The sequence below is a fragment of the Tympanuchus pallidicinctus genome, unplaced genomic scaffold, assembly GCF_026119805.1.
Source record: "Tympanuchus pallidicinctus isolate F22 unplaced genomic scaffold, pur_lepc_1.0 scaffold13, whole genome shotgun sequence".
Lineage (NCBI taxonomy): Eukaryota > Metazoa > Chordata > Aves > Galliformes > Phasianidae > Tympanuchus > Tympanuchus pallidicinctus.
The window spans coordinates 7,993,143-8,011,373 of record NW_026294648.1 but is presented as its reverse complement, the minus strand read 5'-3'; the positions used below and the strand labels follow the sequence as shown (position 1 = coordinate 8,011,373).

General features: G+C 43.2%; 1 protein-coding gene across 5 annotated transcripts in view; it reads right to left on the bottom strand.

Moving 5' to 3' along the window:
• The window catches only part of ZNF185 (zinc finger protein 185 with LIM domain), a 44,685-nt gene that overhangs the window by 16,593 nt on the left and 9,861 nt on the right, over positions 1-18,231 (bottom strand). For all 5 annotated transcript variants that reach the window (XM_052673671.1, XM_052673674.1, XM_052673675.1 and 2 more), the window contains exons 2-15: positions 14,134-14,210; positions 12,332-12,470; positions 11,703-11,762; positions 10,208-10,246; positions 9,492-9,566; positions 8,636-8,707; positions 7,884-7,964; positions 6,812-6,895; positions 5,702-5,740; positions 5,003-5,083; positions 3,846-3,920; positions 3,144-3,224; positions 2,641-2,709; positions 968-1,045 (exon numbers count right to left, since the gene is read on the bottom strand). In XM_052673671.1, the coding sequence (XP_052529631.1) occupies positions 968-1,045; positions 2,641-2,709; positions 3,144-3,224; positions 3,846-3,920; positions 5,003-5,083; positions 5,702-5,740; positions 6,812-6,895; positions 7,884-7,964; positions 8,636-8,707; positions 9,492-9,566; positions 10,208-10,246; positions 11,703-11,762; positions 12,332-12,470; positions 14,134-14,158 (998 nt within the window). In that variant the 5' untranslated portion in view covers positions 14,159-14,210. The remainder of the gene's footprint in view (positions 1-967; positions 1,046-2,640; positions 2,710-3,143; positions 3,225-3,845; positions 3,921-5,002; positions 5,084-5,701; positions 5,741-6,811; positions 6,896-7,883; positions 7,965-8,635; positions 8,708-9,491; positions 9,567-10,207; positions 10,247-11,702; positions 11,763-12,331; positions 12,471-14,133; positions 14,211-18,231) is intronic.

Genomic DNA, 18,231 nt, shown 5'->3' with positions numbered 1-18,231 from the left:
ATTCATACTTTCCCCTTCCAGTAGAGGTCAGGCTCTCTAGAAAAGCTGTAAAACAAACTGTCTTATACTGCCATAGGACAGGAAGGAACTGGGTTGTTTCAGTCACCTTCAGTGGATGTCTGAGAAGTACCTTCATACTTGCACTGATTTCTGGATCAGATTAAACCAGTGTTTCCCAGAGCAGGAGAAGGCCTTCCATGTGAGGATACAGTGTGTACAGCAGCACTGTGGAGCCCCGGCAAAGGAGCTCCACCGGGCATCAGCCAGTTTGGATGCATGCCCAGAAATAGTGGTGCCAACAGGAAGGGTCAGGATTCAGCCAAAGATGGTTCCCAGTAAGGTGGGAGCAGGTGATTCTCATGCACACAAAAGGCAAGCAGAGCAGTGACAATGGACTGCACTTGGAGACAACAGCTGCACCTGTAGTTATGGGATCTCTATGGTGCTCTCATAACACTTTAGAGCCAGGTCACAACTTCTCCTAGTTACTGAACCTTTTTCCAGACACTTTAGAGGGAGCTTCTAGAGGAAATGGGAGCTTCTATCTTTTATCGTTTCTAAGGAGAATTTTGTTGTAAAAACTAGTAGATAGGTGGAGGCCTAGAGTTGTCTTAAGTGTGAAGCTCTCTATATCGTAAAAAAATAAAAAACTGAATTAGTTTACATTTGGGAATAAATCCAGAAAATGCAGAAATGACCCAGAAAAGTGGTATTTTCCTTGTATGATAGAAGCTAAACTAAAAACTGGAACAATATCAAACAATTGTCTGCAAAAAAATAATGTTCTCATTTTTAACTCCCTTCTCAAATAAAATTTTAGAGAAACTGCTGCAGTTCTGCAAAGCACAGATTGAAGTGTGCTTTTCCATCAGTAAATATCCATTCAGAGTTTCCAGACAGCTGAAGTGGAGCAGATTATTATCTACACAATGCTGAAGCCAATAAAGGAATGTCACACTAATTTTACCTTCCATTTGTGGAAACTGCAGTTGCTCTAGGCTTATCCCACGAGAATGGCTCAGACTTTTCCTTAAGAAATTTGTCACTAGAAAAAGAAAAATGCCAGTAAGAGATGACCAGAGACTTACATTGTATGACTATAGGACAGTCTGCTATCATTTTGTTTGGACAAGTACAAAATGGGGCTAGCCCAATACACCAGGACAGGGAGAACCAACTTTTTATGTGCTGTGGACCAGACTGCAGCTCAAAGGTTACTTAGAGAGCTGCTCTCTGGAGTAAGGAACTGATAAATCCTTTGCTCAGACAAAAGTGCCCTATAACAGATGCTCTCTGTTCCTGGGCCAGAGAGGTCTTCCTGCAAGGTCCACCAGCTGCACTTCTTTGTTGTGCCCAACTACACCCATCATTCACTCCCCAGACCTGTCAAGCTGTACATGTTTTCCTCCCTGCCAATTGTTTTCTCTCCAGTTTTAGGTGGCTTAAGTAATGAGGAATCCTCTAATTTCTCTTGGAGACTGATGCACAATTAGGAGCAGCTATGTGACCCAAATGACCCTAAGCACAATGACTGCATTGTAATCAGGCTGTCCGTGCAATGACATACAAGGATTTATTTATGGGCCTCAGCTGAACTATCAAGACAATTTCTACCAGATTTTACCTTTTTCAAGCACATTAGACTTTTTTTTTTTTCACCAAGATGAAGTTGGGAAGATTTCTAGCTTTATCTTCACTGATAGGGATGGAAAGCAAACTACAATTAACTGTGCATGCTGCACCAACTCACTTGGTAGATCCAAGATTCTACAGAACAAAAAGAACAATCTTCACACAGCCATAAATTCAGTTTGGCAACACTGGGAACAAAAAGAGGCCTGCTAATATGGGATATATCTCAGAAACACCTCTCTTGCTCTTCCCCGGAAAGGAACTATCTCATTCTGAAAGGAAATGGAGCCAATAAATGACACCATGTAGGATGCTGTCTTCTGCTCAAAGTACACCTCAGCATAGGCCAGCCAGCAGCAGCCAGTCTGTGCTGTGCTGCTGCATGAGATGCTTTCCACCCATAGCTAGGCTGCGTTCATCTGTCACTGCTTTCTCTTCAGAGGTCCCCTCAGACTTCTCATCCATTTTGCCATTATGATAATCAGACTAAATGCCCTCATACGTGGATTTAGGTGCAGCTACATTATATCAGAGCTCTGTCCCTTGACATATTCACCACTTGTATCCTTCCAGTTTTCTTAGACCCTCCTTCATATTACAGAGCTTTTTGCACTTTCCCACTGCTCAGTCACCCCTGCAGACTTTCTACAAGGTGCAGAGGACCAGAACCAGTGTTAGAAGTCACCAGTGCCATAGATTAAAAGCATCCCTTGCAGGTGGAAGGAACTCCCCAGGGGTGGACAAATGAAACAGTGACAAATGTGTGAAGCAGATTCTTTAGGGACTGAGCCATAGAGGAGAATCCTTGGGGGAGGTTGAGCAGGAACAGAAAAAAATTGACATGTTTCAGCCTAGCCAACAGATGATGTTCTTGGAGAGCAGCCCAGGACCATGACTGGAGAGATCCCATCTGTTTAAGACCACTAGCAAGCATATAGCATTTCTAAGCAAAAAACAGGGTTATGCCTTATGTTTAGCAATGTAGATCAGCCTTTCTGAACTTCTTACCCATCCCCATGCTGTGGCACAGTTTCCAGTGAGGAGTTCCCATTAGGAGTTTGTCTGCTATCACCGTTTCTGCAAGCAAAACAGCAAAAACACTTAGGTGTGGGAACAGAATGTGAGGCACAGGAACTCTATGGCACAATGCTTGTTGGAGGGTGATAAGGACAACGTGGGGACTGGATTGAAATAAAAGCATGATCAGTTTAGGATATAGAAAGGTCTGTAAATTTTGGACTCATTTTTATCAGAAAGAACCAGGTGATGTTGGAGCTGTGGGAGGCCCACAACCCTTCATTTCAAGCTTTTCTCCCAGATTGTTAATGCTTTCATAACACACTGCTTTCTTAGAGTTCCCATGCCACAGGATTTATTGTTTCATGAATGTACTGTGTCCAAATCACATGCATCTAGGGAAATACCACCAAGCAGGATCAATCTCTCCAGGGCAGCAAGCCTCTTGCTATCGTTAGTGGAGCTTTAGGAGGATTCTGAGCCAGCAGACCTACCTGATTTCAGCATACGTGGAGATTTTCTCTGAAGTTTCCCTCAAGGTTGTGGTTGTTTGGCTCTTACTGCCTATTTCAGTGCTGCAAGAGAAAACAAGGAAAGCAGCTGCCTTTCCTGAACAAACCAGCTCCCCCTTGCAGCTGGCCAAAATTATCTTGTGCAGAAGTGTTCCTTTCAGCAAATAAACAGAATTTAAAACAAACATCACTTTAGAAGGAGTCTTGTCAGAAGCAACTTTGAAATTAAAAATACCAGCTACTGCCATGAATATCTACAGTCTGCCAGTGATACACAGGGGAAAAAAAATACCAACAAGGTCAATGACCAACGCAGTTTGCAGTACTGTGGAAAAACATTTCAATTTTTTTTTTAGTACTATGCTCTGAATTCAATCAAACAAAGTTGAAGGCAACTGAAAATTGTTCCACCACACATTTAGCAAGAAAGACTTTAGTAGTTCTTTTTGTCAGGTTTTGAGCACTTATATCAAAATGTCAGATTCTTTCAAGACACAGCATGGACAGAAAACCTTTGTAGATTCACACAGCTGTTTTAAAACTCTTCCATGTACAAGGCTGATAAATTGGCTTCATTTCACCTCCTAAAGGTGTGACAACAGAAGTCTCTGATTCCAAGCTGCATATGTGCTGATACAGCACCAAAAAATGCCCAAGGCATCTTGGCTGTGCTGTAACACTCACCTGGTGGGCGACACTGCTGTTGTCTTTGGTGCATTCCAGGAAGGCCCAACCGTGGGCTTTTTTAGCCCATTGGTACTGACAGAAGAAAAACAAACAAACCCCACAAGTAACAAAGCATTAAAAACAGAATATCTTCTAGTTGCTATTGTTTCAGTTGCTAAAACAAAGCACTACAGGCTGAAAGGCCTCATGTATTGGACTCCCTGCTGGGCACACTAAGGACCAGAGTGGCAGAGAAGCTAATAATGCCTCTGTTTGGCTTCAAGCCTCCCTTTATAGCAAGAACAGAGAGCTTAATCCCAAATTAAATGAATCTGCTTGAAAACAGAAGAATATTTTCCTTCTTAGGACAAACATCTCCACCTCCATATGGGTCTCAGCCCCACACATCAGTGGCTTCTGACCAGTGTGGACCAGGAAAGAATATCACTGCTGCTTCTTTACATCAAAGACAGCTTATTCCCAGGTTTCTCATAGCACTGCAGGAATGCCTCAGTCTGTCTGCCACAGCTCCACAGTAGCCTGTGGTAGGGGCTGGAAGCTTGAAATGAGGCTAACTTTTACTATGAAAGCAAAGATCAATTTAAAGATAATGAAATTCTCAAACCTCCCAAGTCACACCTATCTGTTGCTATCAAGGTAGAATAATTAAATCTGAAGTCCAACAAAAGCAGAGAGCTGGCTCAGGGGACTGGAAATAATGAGATATTGAGTACTTCATGTCTAGGTGATAGGGTCAGTTCACACAGCCAAGTCTGCTAGTACAAGAAAATCATTACTATCTGATGGCTTGTTGATGGGTAGGTGAGCTTATCTAAACCTGTCCTGACTCTTCTGTGTGTTGTCCCTCCAGAACTGCTGTCAGGCTTGTTCCTGTGGCATATGAGCACCTCATGAAGACAAGGCCAACTGCTGTGGTGTGTGGTCAGGAGAGGGGCTCGGTGGCAAGTTTATATCATGCAACACACTATAGCTTATGCTATTCATTTTTCCTTTTCAATTGTTCTCTTTCTGCAAAAAAGAGGCAACAAGGGTTTCATGAGAAGTCTTCTGAAAAACCTCCATCCCTGCTACCTTCCAGCTAAATGGAAAGATGGAAAGTCATGGTACCCAAAATCAAAGACAATCTCCACACTTCTCCAGAATGAGGTCAATACCTGTTGTCATCTGCTGTAAACTTGCACGAATCAGACACAGTCGGATTCCTCCTCTGCTGTCCTTCTTCTTCTATCTCAATTCTTCCAGACAGAGAGGGGAGATGAAAGTGAAAAATATTACATATATCACAATTTCCCATTTTCCACTGCTGGCTAATCCAGGCACTTTACTTTAGCTTTCCCTTAAGCTATGTTTTCTCTGTTTCCCTCAGAGGTATATTTTTCCTGTCCTCTGTGCTCTGTGCTTCTACTGGTGAGCATCTCAAATGACTGAATGAAGTAAGACCTGAAGCCAAAATCAGTGGTATTTTTTGTGTCACAGTCACCTTACAAATATCATCAGGCAAATGTTTAAGTTCCAGAAAATGGCCTAGATATCATTTCTTTATGGTACCAAGTGCTTCAGAAATTAACACCTGAAGAATATTGGCACTGCTGATTGGAAGAAGAAAGGCAGAGAATGAATCAATACAATCCCTCCTCACTTCAGGTTGCCCATAAACCAAAGTATCATTACATATTTTCATCGTTCAGAACAACGTGAACTCTCAAAATTCCTGAGCATTCTTTTTACAGAAACTGTCCCTCCTATCCTTTAAAATACATTGGCATCTCCCATCCCAGCACTTAACAGCAACTCTGGCGTAGCACAAACACCCAGCCCCAGCAGTATTGCTAGAGCAGGGGTCAGTGACCTACCTCTTGGCAAACAAAGGTGGGAACTCTTGTGTTGGGCTTCTGTAAAGGAAGCATAAAGGCAGCAGTTAGAAGTTTGAAGGAAAAGACACACCTTAGGCAGGAGCAGTTCCCAAGTGGTCACTGATCCATATGGTGCAAAGCATTAAGCACCAATTGGGCAGAGCTGAGAGTGAGTGGATACACAAATTACAGAACAGAGTAAATAAAAATAGGAAGAACAACAATTTGTAACAGATAAAGTGTGTAAGTTTCCCCAAAGTGTCTTCATGATTTTACGCCTTCCTGATTCTGCTTTTCTTCCTCCATGTAGGCCTGCCTCTCTCCACACCACACAATACTTGATGCACCATAAAAAATAGCAGGCAGTTCAAATTCCCTCAGTGTCCTTATAAATCCTATCCAGGCACTTCTCCCATTCTCAGTGCAGTCACATGCAGCTGGCACATCCCCTCCTTTCCTCCCACACTACCAACCTCCTGGTGCCTCGTTCCATCACACTGAGTTAGGTCAGGGGGAAGAGGATTTACAGCGAAAGCAAGCTGCAAAAAAAAGTCACTAGCACAGTTCCTCAGAGATCAGAGGCCTTGGAAATCTGTTTATTTCCTCCCAGGAAAGAGAAGGATAACAGAGCCTTGAACAGCAGCTCCCAGACATATTTATGCTATTGTTACATATACACACATTAGTAAGGCAAACTACCAAAAAGGTGATCCAATTTGGATGCAGTTTCTACTCATGGGCTGTATTTGCTCTAATCTCCCCCTACCATGCAAGTACTTCCTGCAGTGAAACTAGAGAGACCAGTATTAGAAAGTGACTGACAATCTGGGTCTTAAATGTGTAGAGACTATCACAGTTTTTCTCCTGCTGAAATTTTATTCTTATCAGTAGGGGAGTCTTCTCAAGATTCCTAGAAGATTTCCCCAGTTCTGCAGAAAGCTTCAAATAACATTGCAATTTCTAGGAAGAGAGCAACAAAGTCTTCTCCGCTTATTTGGAAGCTCACCAACATCTTCGGTGAGTCTTTAGATCAGACTGCCACCCTTATCAGACCATTGCCAGTAGCCTCTTCCCTGCCTCTTGCCCCATATTTCCATGAGGAGAACTCACCCACTGCTTTTCTTGGCTGCTGAGAGGACATAAGCACGTTCCCTGCTGGCAGTGCGCCTCAGGACACTGTTGGCTGCCTCTGTCCTGGAAGCGAAGGAAAAGTCACATTCTGCTCGAGCTTTTAGGAGCTGCTGGGTGCAGCCTTAAGAGGCAATAGACGAACAGCCGAGTGGAGACTTGTCTCACACCTGCCACAACTCCCATGGCCCTGAAAATCTCCTGAAACCCAGCCAGAGCGAAGAGAAGAAACAGTATCTAAACTTTTTCTCTAGCATCAATGTTTCTCTTCACATTGGGCCATAGCACTTTCTCACAGATGTAACACATCAGGCAAAAAAAAATCCTTCTCCTTCTCAAGATCTGGTCTGTTTTGATGTTGCATGCTGAGGGACAAAAACGGGATACCAGCTTTGTGGCTGATAGGCTATGTAGACTGCACATGTTAATGAAAACACCAGTACCACCAAATGTATCAAAGGGGAAAGTCCAAAATGAAAGGATTTTAATTGGTTTATCACCACTGGTCACATTACCAAGTTTCACTGTAAAAGCCTTTATCTGAGAAAAACCATTTTGAGAAACAAAACAAAACAAATACAGATCTGCCACAGGAACAAAACATATCCTACTCCTGGTGTGAGAACAAGACTCTCATTCAGATCTGGACGTAGATACGAGTCCCCAGGTGGCCTGGTCTCAAAGACACACGTGTAGGCAGCAGGAGCAGGACTCCTCCCTTTACTTCCAGGCTATTTGTGCATCCCTATCGTTTCACATAGGCACCATGGAGCTGATGGATTCCACAACCCATTTCCAGCTACCAAATTAATTGGGGTATGCTGTCAGGTTGAATCACGTCAGGCTTTTAATTATATTTTGTTGAGAGTGCAGTCGCCTGTGGGCATTGATGTGCTCTCTGTAGAAATATCTGCTTATTATTTTATTGCAATCAGCCCTAATGGCTTAGCTATAATCATCATTGAACTGGCCCTCCCATTAAAGAACAGTTAATCTGAAGTAAGTTCACTTGTCTCTGCCCCTTGCGAGAAAGGTGGTTACCTGGAAGGCATACCTCTTTTTATGTTCATCTGGACTAAAAGGCACATCCTCCTCACCCAAGTCCACTGATTTTGGTTTGACATTATAGGGAGCTCTGAAACAGGAAAGGAAGAGGAGAGCCAGAGTAAGGAAACTGCCTGTGTAGAATGTTGCAACACAAGAAAAAACAAAACAAATCGAAACAAAACAACAATGCTCTAAGGGCAAGGTATGTGGAAACAGGTTCAGGCCCTGGAAATGTTGCATATGAGTGGGAGGACACTTGTACTTTTCAGCTGGATTAGGGAACACGTGCTCATAGGATTTTGTTTTATTAGTGGAGGGGTTTTAAGACTAGAGGGTTTTAAGACTACAGGTTGATAAATGCTCAGCTGCATTTCAGGTACAGCCACAGTCCCTGATGTTAAATGTTATGAATGAAATGTCATGAGTGCTGTTCTGCCATGAGCCTCCTCCTTTCCTCTGGTTTCATAAAAGCCAGCAATGCTGCAAACCTAGTCCCAAGGTTGCATCCTCCACTTTCTGCCTTAATTACTACCAAGTGGTAAAATTTGCTCCATGCAGAGGCCATTACCAGGTCAAGGAACACCTTACAGCCCACACAGGCCTGGAGGTAACACTGGAAAATGCTGAAGTTTCCAGTGATAGCTCTCTACACAGCACTCAGATGATGAAGCCATGCCTGACTGAGCACCTATGTGTGGGTGGCTTTGCTGCTGAACCTGTACATGGGCACAAAGGCACTGCTCCTCTTTGCACACTCACAATTTCTTGTAATCCTCAGTAGTCATCCTGTAGCCAGAAGAATGGCATGAACTGGGTCCCTTCACGGCAGTGCTGCAGACGGCACAAATCACAATGGTTAACATGACTCTCCTGAGCTCTCATCCTCTTTCATCCTCTCCCCATGCACCACCAAGATGAAGAAAAACAGAGTGATCCTAAGTATCCACCCTCTGAATTTAGGGGCAGAATTCTTTACATGGTCTTGGATTAGGATTTGAAGTCTATTTTGATTTTCCAGGGCCAGTGAGTTGTCAAAGCCAGTAAGAGTACACTCTTCTGTGAGATGATGCTACTCTATCCCAGGATTAGCAAGGGAGAAGGAGGAAAGACACTTTGCAGCATCATTCTTCTCCCCAGCTGAAACAAAATGGGGGAAAAGGGGAATTCAAAAAGTTTCATCTGACATGCAACAAACATCTGTCCAGATTAGATCATGCTTAGATCCTTCTACACTTAAACATAAGAGCCTCTCAAGAAACAGGTTCAAAAAAAACCCCAAACCTTAAAAACATCAAAATGAATGTCACAGCCTTGAAGGGCCTCCTTGTGATTTATACCCCACCCAAAACCTATTTGCCAAATTAAAACCAAATCTATGAGTAGTTTCACAGTCAACTGCTATTCTATGCTTTGGTGAGGAAAATACAGAGTTTGATGTCTTTTTTCCATGTTCTGAGTAGAGCTGCTAAATCAAAAGCCCTGTCTTTCAGCATTATATATAGATTTAAAGAAGCCCACCGGAAGCCCACAAGTATCAGCCAAAGTAAAAGGATCACTCAAAATATATACAGTATTTAGAAGTTCATTTTCATTAACAATTGGAAGATATACATACTTTTTCTGTGCCGCCTTAGAAGATGGAGAATTTGGCACGGAAGGAGTCTTATCAATGGTTTTTGTGAACACTCCCCTGGTGAGAAAAGAGACACACTAAAATTGTTTTTCAGGGAAGAGTTTGGAGTTAAGATTAGGAGACATGCAGCCATTCTTAGGCCTAATAGCATCTGTATGTTCATGTTCATGATACCAAAAATTGTAAGATGCTTTCCTGGGAGATTAATCCTGAGAAAAGTTCCATCTTCCTACTCTATGGCCTTACACAACACAGTCACATCAGCTTTCACACAACTTGAGTGTGTGTGCATCACAGGACTTGCCAACCTGGTTAGGATAGGGTTAGGTTGGGGCATTAGGGTCTCTGCATACAACAAGCTACACGTCAGAGGAAGCTGAAGCGCACAAGTCCCATCAGTAGTGATGTTCTGATCCTGATAAAGATTACAGAAAATTTTTGCAGCATGATCATCTTCCCATGTGTGATCATTATCCCATACAGAAGAGATCTGATTTTCTGTTAACATCACCATCAAATTATCTGTTAACAAAACATCCAGGACTATCTCTTTATCACAGAACACTCATCTGTGAGCATTACAGTGTTCCTAACTGGCAGAAGAAACCAAGAGATCATAGTATTTTTCATGTTTGTTGCTCCTGATATAGTTCTCCTCTTCCTCCACCCCAGTGCTTCTTGCCGCTCTGTATACCAACCTGATGAGGTAACCGGATTGAGGCTTGGAGGCAGGAGATCTGTGCAAAGAACAGACATCAGTGAATTAAAAAACATCTGGAAAAGCAGCACCAGTATAAAACAGAAATGCCCTCATCGCTGTCAAGCCAAAATCTAGCCAAATGGACCTTGGATGATAACTTTGTGACTACACCAAACTGACCCTGGAAGGATTCTTTAAAAAAAATCAATAACCTTCAGAACAAGATCTAAGAAAGAGAGCTAAAGGATGACATTTCAGAATTAGCCAATTAAAGTTATTCATGCTGACAGTTTTCTGGCTCAAAATGAAGTCCTCAAATTGATGTCACAGATGGAGAAAAACAAAGCACAGATTCTAGCTGCTTTATCACAGGAAAGACATCAGCTTCACACTAACTTCTCTGTCTGTCTGTCCTCAGAAGCTGGGTGGAGCATACTTCCAGGGGAGCTAAAGTAAAGGGCTACCAACAGGCAGTGATTTGGCCCTTTCATCAGGACAGAAAGAAGTGTTTCTAAAACTTGATTCAAGCTGACTTGAAAAAGCCTGCCTGCGATCAAGGTGGGGACCAAGACGAGCCTCAAGGACCTAGTTCTATCAAATAGGGCATTAACAGGCTCCTTCCATCCCTGCCCAAATGCAACCCCCCTTCTTTTCCTGCCTGTCCACATGCCCTCAGAATAATACAGCTGTAAGGTAGCTCAGCAGGTCTCTGGTCTAACCCGCTCCAAGCAGGTTCAGCAATAAGGTCAGAGCTTAGCAGGAAGGCAAGTTTACACTGCACATCACCACATGCTTAAAGTGACTGCCAAGCTCAAATTTATCCCATTGCCTTCAGACACACAAATGCAAACTCACTGCAGGCTTAGCTTAGCTCTGGAGCTCTCTGGATGGGCACCTAAAGGATGATGAATGCTAAACATAGCCCCAGGCTCCTCTTTCTGCAGTGTCCTCAGAGCAGGCACCAGCAGTCTGTAGACCATCTCAGTCCCATTGCCTAGTGGCTCCCTGTGCACTGAACATTAATTGAAAGCTTCTGGCACAGCAAAAGGGCAGTGCTATAAGCTCCTGCGTTCCTTAAAATCCTCATGATCTATACCTGAAGCAAATTCAGTTTCATTACAGAGCTTCTCTTGCTCTGAGGAGCCTTCAGGCTCACAGCATACAGATTTTGATCCAGAACAGGAGTAGATGTGCACCATTAAGCTTTGGGATCATGGCCTTGAAAGCATCCAATCCTCTGCAGTGAAGTTATTGATCCATCCAGTCTCACATCTCTCCATCTAGACTTTGCAGGACCTAAGCTATGCACTGTACAAGGTGATGGTTGGTGAGACATCAACCAATGTACAATGAACAATGTAGGCTCTTCTCAAGAACTATATTTTTTCAACACAATCATAGAAGTGAGGGGGTTAGAGTAAGAAGAACAGGTGAAAACATGCACTGATGCAAAGAGACAAAAAGAAAGCGATGGGATGGGTCCCCCAAATTACCTCTCAGTCTGAAGAGCAGTAGGTGCTGAGGTTGTGGATCCCCCACCAGTTCGCCCAGACCTGAGTACAGAAGAAACGACCACATAGTGAACTCCTGTTCTTGCTATATTACCTCGTCAAATGTGGCAATGGTTCTTTCCGAGAGAGCTGCCAAGATAAAGCTGTATGGAGCTTGATTTTACTTCTAACTGAAGAGATCCTGGTGCACATTGTTGCCATCCCTGGTGCAGGGATGGCTGCATGTCCCATTAGCTGCAGGAGGAGATGCAGACCTGACTGTTTTATATCATTTTAAAACCTCCTCATGTCAAGGTCTGTCTTTTTGCTCGCCACTTCAGAGATGGTAAAACAAAATCTGGCTTCAGAAACTTTGAGTTCTCCTGAGACCTCAAATCTGCATGTGCTGTTGGATTCACAGCTCCCAGCAAATCCCATTTCTCAGTGCTTCTCCTCCAGTCTCTGCCAAAATGAAACAGGAGCACTGCTTCCTTGGGCAGTGCCATTTCCTGGTGTCACAGGAACCCCACAACAAGCCAGTTCAACGTGCATTTCTCCTACAAGCTAGAGCTCTCAAGGGATGCTGATGAAGGAAAGGGAGAAGGGAAGCATTCCTTAGTGACAGCACTTACAGCGGGCTGCTCTTCTTTTCATCCTCGGAGTCCGAATTCTGGTGGTGAATCCAGCTCTTATCTCCCTTCAGGGTGGTGCGAACCTTCATCTGCTTAATGATCCTCCTGCGGTCTTCATCTGTAGGTGTAATCACACGATCTAGGAGAGGCAGAGGGAAAGGAAGGAGAGAGGAGAAGGGCTGTTGAGAAGGAGCAAAACTTCAGTGTCAGCAGGTGAGCTGCTGGCAAACCTTAGCAGAGAGCATGGGCCCCCTATCAGAGATGCAAACACTTTATGAGTCTTTTGCTACTTCCTATGAAAGATAAAAACAAGCTGTCATCCAAAATTCAGATCAATTTACCCCAGCTCCACTGATGTGTCACCTCTTCTAAAGAGACTCTTACGGCTTTTTTCTCCTTCTTTCTGGGGACTGTTTAACATTAATGAGTTATTTTCTTCCAGGGAAACCAAAGACATTCAGTGGGTGGTCTAATCACATATTTACAAGGCAGTGCATTTCCTCTGGCATTTCCCATCAGATCAGCTCTAGCAAAGAGCTTTTTTTGGTTTATGGGAGAGAATGATAAGTCTGGAGCATGAAACTGAGCCAATGGCTGGGGGACAAGCCGTAAAACACATAAATCCAGCTTTCTCTGGTGTCCTGTCAGAGAATGGCAGGGATGCCTCTTACTAAATTAAAACAAAACAAAACAAAACAAAAAACACAACCAAAACAACAACAACAATAAACACAAAAGTAATGACAACAACAAGGAATGCATTTTAACTGGGAAATTCCCCATCCAGCACTTTCTTCTGAGGAAAAGCAGTTTTTCCATAGGGAAATTATAGATACCAGATAAGAAAATTCCTTTTCTGTGTATTTCTGGTTATCTTTCATCCTTTGCCATTTTGGAAATGACTGCTAAGTGTTGAAAACATCAGGCCTGCTCTCCTCATAGAGCTTGGACCAATGCATCTCAGGTATTTAGAGACAGTTGTTGCAGCTTTACAACTAAATTCATATCAGCCAAGACAAGGACACTGCTTGTCTACACTCTTAGCCTCAGACAAACATGAAATAATTTAATTTAGCTACCAGGAAAGAAGGGTCAGCTAGGTCTCAGGGTCCTGTGCTCACAGTAGGCTGAAAGGCTGCACAGAAATGGTTATCACTGGTCAGCTGACATGCAGTAAATCGTTTAATCATTGGTACATGATCACGTGCTTCAAAACTGTTATGCCATAGAGATGCAGTGGTGGATTTTTTTTGGAGAAGCATTCATGTCAGAATTCTGTTAAGGAAAACCAGTTATACCAACAGTAATATAACTGTTATATAACAGTTATATATATAAATATGGAATTTCTCATGTGGAATTAGCAGGAGCAAAGACACTGATAAACAGAGCCATACCTAACAGTGTGGGGACCAGCAGTAACACTCTTCATGCTGAACACCTGGAAAAGGAAGGACTGCTTTTCTTAGTACTGAAATTTCAAAATCCACTGTATCATGGAAATAAACAAGGCCCTTCCACTCTTCTATTCTGTTCCAGATTATCTGTGGATTTGGAAGTGTCATCCTCTCTACTGATATCTAAAAGTCCAGTAACTATCTGTCACTTAAAAAGTAAATCTCAAGATCTGCTGCAGATTTCTGTGGCCTGAGCATGATCCTAAGTGAAAACAGCTTCTGTGAGTATTTTTCATGCTTCTTTGATAAGATATTATTTAAGATATTATATAAGATATTATTAGGAACGTATTACTAATATAGCAGAGGACAGATTCCCAACAGCTTGAGATGGAAAGGAATTACCTTTGCTGACACCCAGGGACATCATGGTTCTCAGAAATGCCTTCCTCCTTCAGTTACTGTTTGAAGACAACAGGCCTCTGGAAGAAATGAAAAGGGAGAACAGCAGATTAGTAGTTCTCATATAAACAGTTTCAGAGTCATGCAGAAGAGGGAGCATCCCAGCAGTGTCACAGCCACAGAGCCTAGAGTATGGAAAGATCATGACACACATATCGGAGTTGCAATTTCTCCCCATGCCATGCACCTTCAGCAACAAGGATGGAGAAAAAAATCCAGTGGATGTGTACTTCATACCAGTGAGTGGAAAGACTGCTAATGATAATTGCATCCTTCCTGGTCTGGGAGGAAAAGAGAGGAGGAGACCTTAGCAAAGGTGACCTAAGGAGATTAAGGCAGAACAGCTCTTCTGGAATCTGTTTAAGTAAGAGAAGCGGAGGATGTTTGGGTGAATCATGGCATTTTCACTGAGCAGGAGTACAATAAAAGGGCTCTTTCAGTTGGCAGACATGTTCCATCATTCCCCACAAAATATAGCAGGGAGAATGTCTTACTCTTTGTCTTAAAAGGGAAAGTTAGTTCTTGCTTCCATTGGCAATTGAGTTCCTCCTTGAAGTGCCCACAGCAAAGCAGCAAGGAGAAACTCCTGGATGAACAACCTTGGAGAAGCTTTTTAACATTTGCAAACAAACAAGCAAATGAAAGAAAGCAAAACCAAAACAAAAACAAACAAAAAACAAAGCAAACAAACAAAAAAAACCAAAAACACAGCCCCCAAATAGATCCACAGGGTTTGAGCAGAACCCAGGTTAGTTCAGCACCTGACTGCTTTCAAATAATTAAATAAATAAGCACAACTAAATCAGACATGTCTCCTTTCTTTACCCTTTAAAGTTTCTCCTTTCCCCCATTTGTTCCTTGCCAAAACTATCTGCTGAACCTGGATTCTTAAGTGACTATACTATTCATTAAGAGAAATGCCCAACCCTATTTGGGAGCCTGTGAATCTAAAATTAGGTTGTTATTATCTGCTGGTGGGCTTGTCTCTGCAGTACTGCTGCAAAGCCACACGCCCATCAGGAATGCCGAGCGCTGATCTCATAGCGTTGCTTCTTGGCAGTGCCTCCTCCATCCTCTTGTCTCAGCTGAGATCTGCCTCGGCTCCCTGCATATCCACCCTTTATCCAGTTTGCTCCCAGATGGAAAACAAGCCCTCTATTACCCCCAGGCTCCCTCTCCCTTTTGCAAACACTCCCAAACATTAATTCAGCTTCCACCAGGAGCTGACGGCCCACCTCTTTTCTTATCCTTCCCAGATCCCCCTTCCCACGCAAAATTTAATTGTCCCTGCTATTTAGAGAAAAAATATTATCTAGGACAACACTGTTGTTTTCATGAAGAGCCTCTAAATACTCAGGTATCTTTCCACCAAAGGCAAGAGGCCTGACTGCAGTCTGTAGGAGCACAGCCAAAGGACGTGTTACCTTGCAACCCTAGGTTAAAAAACTCACAGCACCCTGGTCCTGCACCTAGAGAAGTTACATGGCTTCACTACCTACCAAATCCGAGAAAGATGGACTTCAACCACAGCTACCTTGCTAACTGCAATTCAGAGGTGCTCCTATGCATTTGGTGCCCTCTTCTACTTACTAAATTATTTCTTATTTCAGTACAAGATAAAGTTGAAGGAAGTAAAGGATGAGAAACAGTGGAAAAGAACAGCCCCAAGAGCTTGAGACAGTCCAAATCCAGGGCAAATAAGTGGCAGAAGTAGGCATGTGCTACGTGTTGTAATAGAATGAAGCATTTGGAAGCTGGTTCCTGTCTAGCAGCACAACTCAGAGGGAATTAGCCACCCAGTACAGATCTTTTAGAAGAATAAGCAGAGGTTTAGGAACACACAGGGAAGATTCCCAGGAAGATGCACAGTGAGGGATGGAGCTCATGGGGATGCTGAGCCCTGCTCCTGGACAAGCAACAAAGCTCTGCAAGAAACATCATCTCAGTTTATTGCTTGAACAGCAGCTTCATTTCTTACTCACACAAATCCCCTAGCTTAACAAATACACCCAAAACCAAAGGGAAGCCACAAAAAGTGGCACTCAGCATGCATATAAATACACGTGCCAGAAACTACATGTTGGCCAAGATTGGCCAAGCCTTTTCCTCTGGCGCTGCGTTCCCTCTTCCTGGCTCACATCACCTTGGGAAGGATCACAGTAAATGCTGACATAACTCCACTGATATTTCTGGCTTGACAAACAGATGTTGGAACACGTCGCTGGTGCTCACCTGGCTTGGCTTTGGGGGACTGGCAGTGTTTTCTGCCAGCCTGCTTTTTCCACCTATGATTCATGTAATGGCAGCAGCAGCTCAGCCATCCCAGTGCTGTGAGCCATCGGGAGGCTCTGTGCTGGTTAATGGGCAGAAAGGTTTGGAGTTAGAGCCTGACTGCCCCACAGTGAGGATTCTTCACAAATGCCCTAACAAAGGAGACCAGAGTCAATCTTGCAGCAAAGCTTCTGTGACAGGCACAGAGTGGTGAAAAGGTCCTTCTGTGAGAGCTGGAGGAGACAGTTTTCCGCATCCTTTAATATAGTTTTGTCTTTTTCACTCACAAAGTGGCTATTTTTTACCTTTCACCCAGGGATCAAAGCAATACAGACTAAATAACATCACTAGAAGCTGAAAGAATGCAGCAAGAGCAGAGCAGTTCAAGTTCTCTATTTCTTGCTCCCATTCTTCACCACCTGCAGTCAGCTCCTGCTGGAGGTGTGACAGTGAGCTCTGTAAACCTTATGACGATCAGCGCAGACCTTACGCTCGGCAATGAGAGCACTGAAAGACAAATCAGCAAAGGTTATATCGTGGCTCCTGCAGTTAGAATAACTCAACATTTCCTACATGAGAAAGGAAAGCTCATTTTCTTGTTTTAGTGTCCGCTGGCACCTGGCAGACAAACTAATGTCTACAGATGCTAAGACAGAAGCTGTGCTGAAGAAACGAGAAGAAAGCTAGATGGGGTCCAACAACCCAAACCAAAAAAATAAAAAAGGCAAATCAGTGAAGTAGAATCACGAATATTATTTCCCAAAGCAAGCCAGTATTATTTCTCCATGCTTTAATACTCCAGTGGCTGGTGGTTAGAACAAGAAATGGGAGATGCAGCTTCTGCAGCTGAACAAGGCTGCAGTGGGACCACAACCCAGTGCATCTGTTCAAACCACATGGCTGTTCAGAAAGGAGGGTGGGATTCATGGGGCCAGAGAGGATTAGCAAATGGGCATCTGACCTCCAGAGAGCTGACACAACACTCCTGGGAAAGTAGTGCTTCTCACTGCTCCAGGGACTGCTTAGAAATTGAAACAGTTTCCCCTTTCTACCAAAATCTGCATTTAAGCTTTAACACATGTATTGCAGGACCTCAAAGCATGTTTCAAAGCATTTTTTTCCAAGTCTGCAGTGCAGAAAATCTCAAAGATCTCCACTCAAGATTTGGAGGACGTTTCATCACATTTGCCTGCCATTATACTCTTAAAAGGTAGTGGCAAGCCAACATAGAGCAATTCCAAAATCTTCCTTATCAAAATGCACTAGGGGATGCAGTTTTTCGTAAGTACACTTTTAAGGTATTGGAAATTCCACCACAGATAGTAGTTAAGTAATAAAGGAGGAAAAAAAAAAAACAAAAACCCCAAAACATGTTTTTGTTGGCATATCTTATTTGGGAATCAATCATCAGCTACTGCCACAGGCTACAATAATTTCTTCTATTGCTATGGAAACAAATCCATTTGCCTAGTTCTGGGATAGATTGCAACTGATCCCAACAGCTCCCCTTCCCACCTGGAGAAGTGGAACACTACCTGCCTTGAATGAAGCTTAAAAATCTGAAGTCAGCAGGTGAGGAGAGAGGAAGCGACGATGCTCTATGCGCCTCTGGATGTGAGACAAGACAGATCCTTTTTCTCCCCTTGTCCAAATCCAAGGCTGTGTTAGAGTACATAATATTTCCGGAGGTTTTAAGATCCAAAAGCACTGTTCCACCTGACTGAGGGTCATTTTGGAGCTAAGAGTATGGCCCGTCAGTCAAAGCAAACA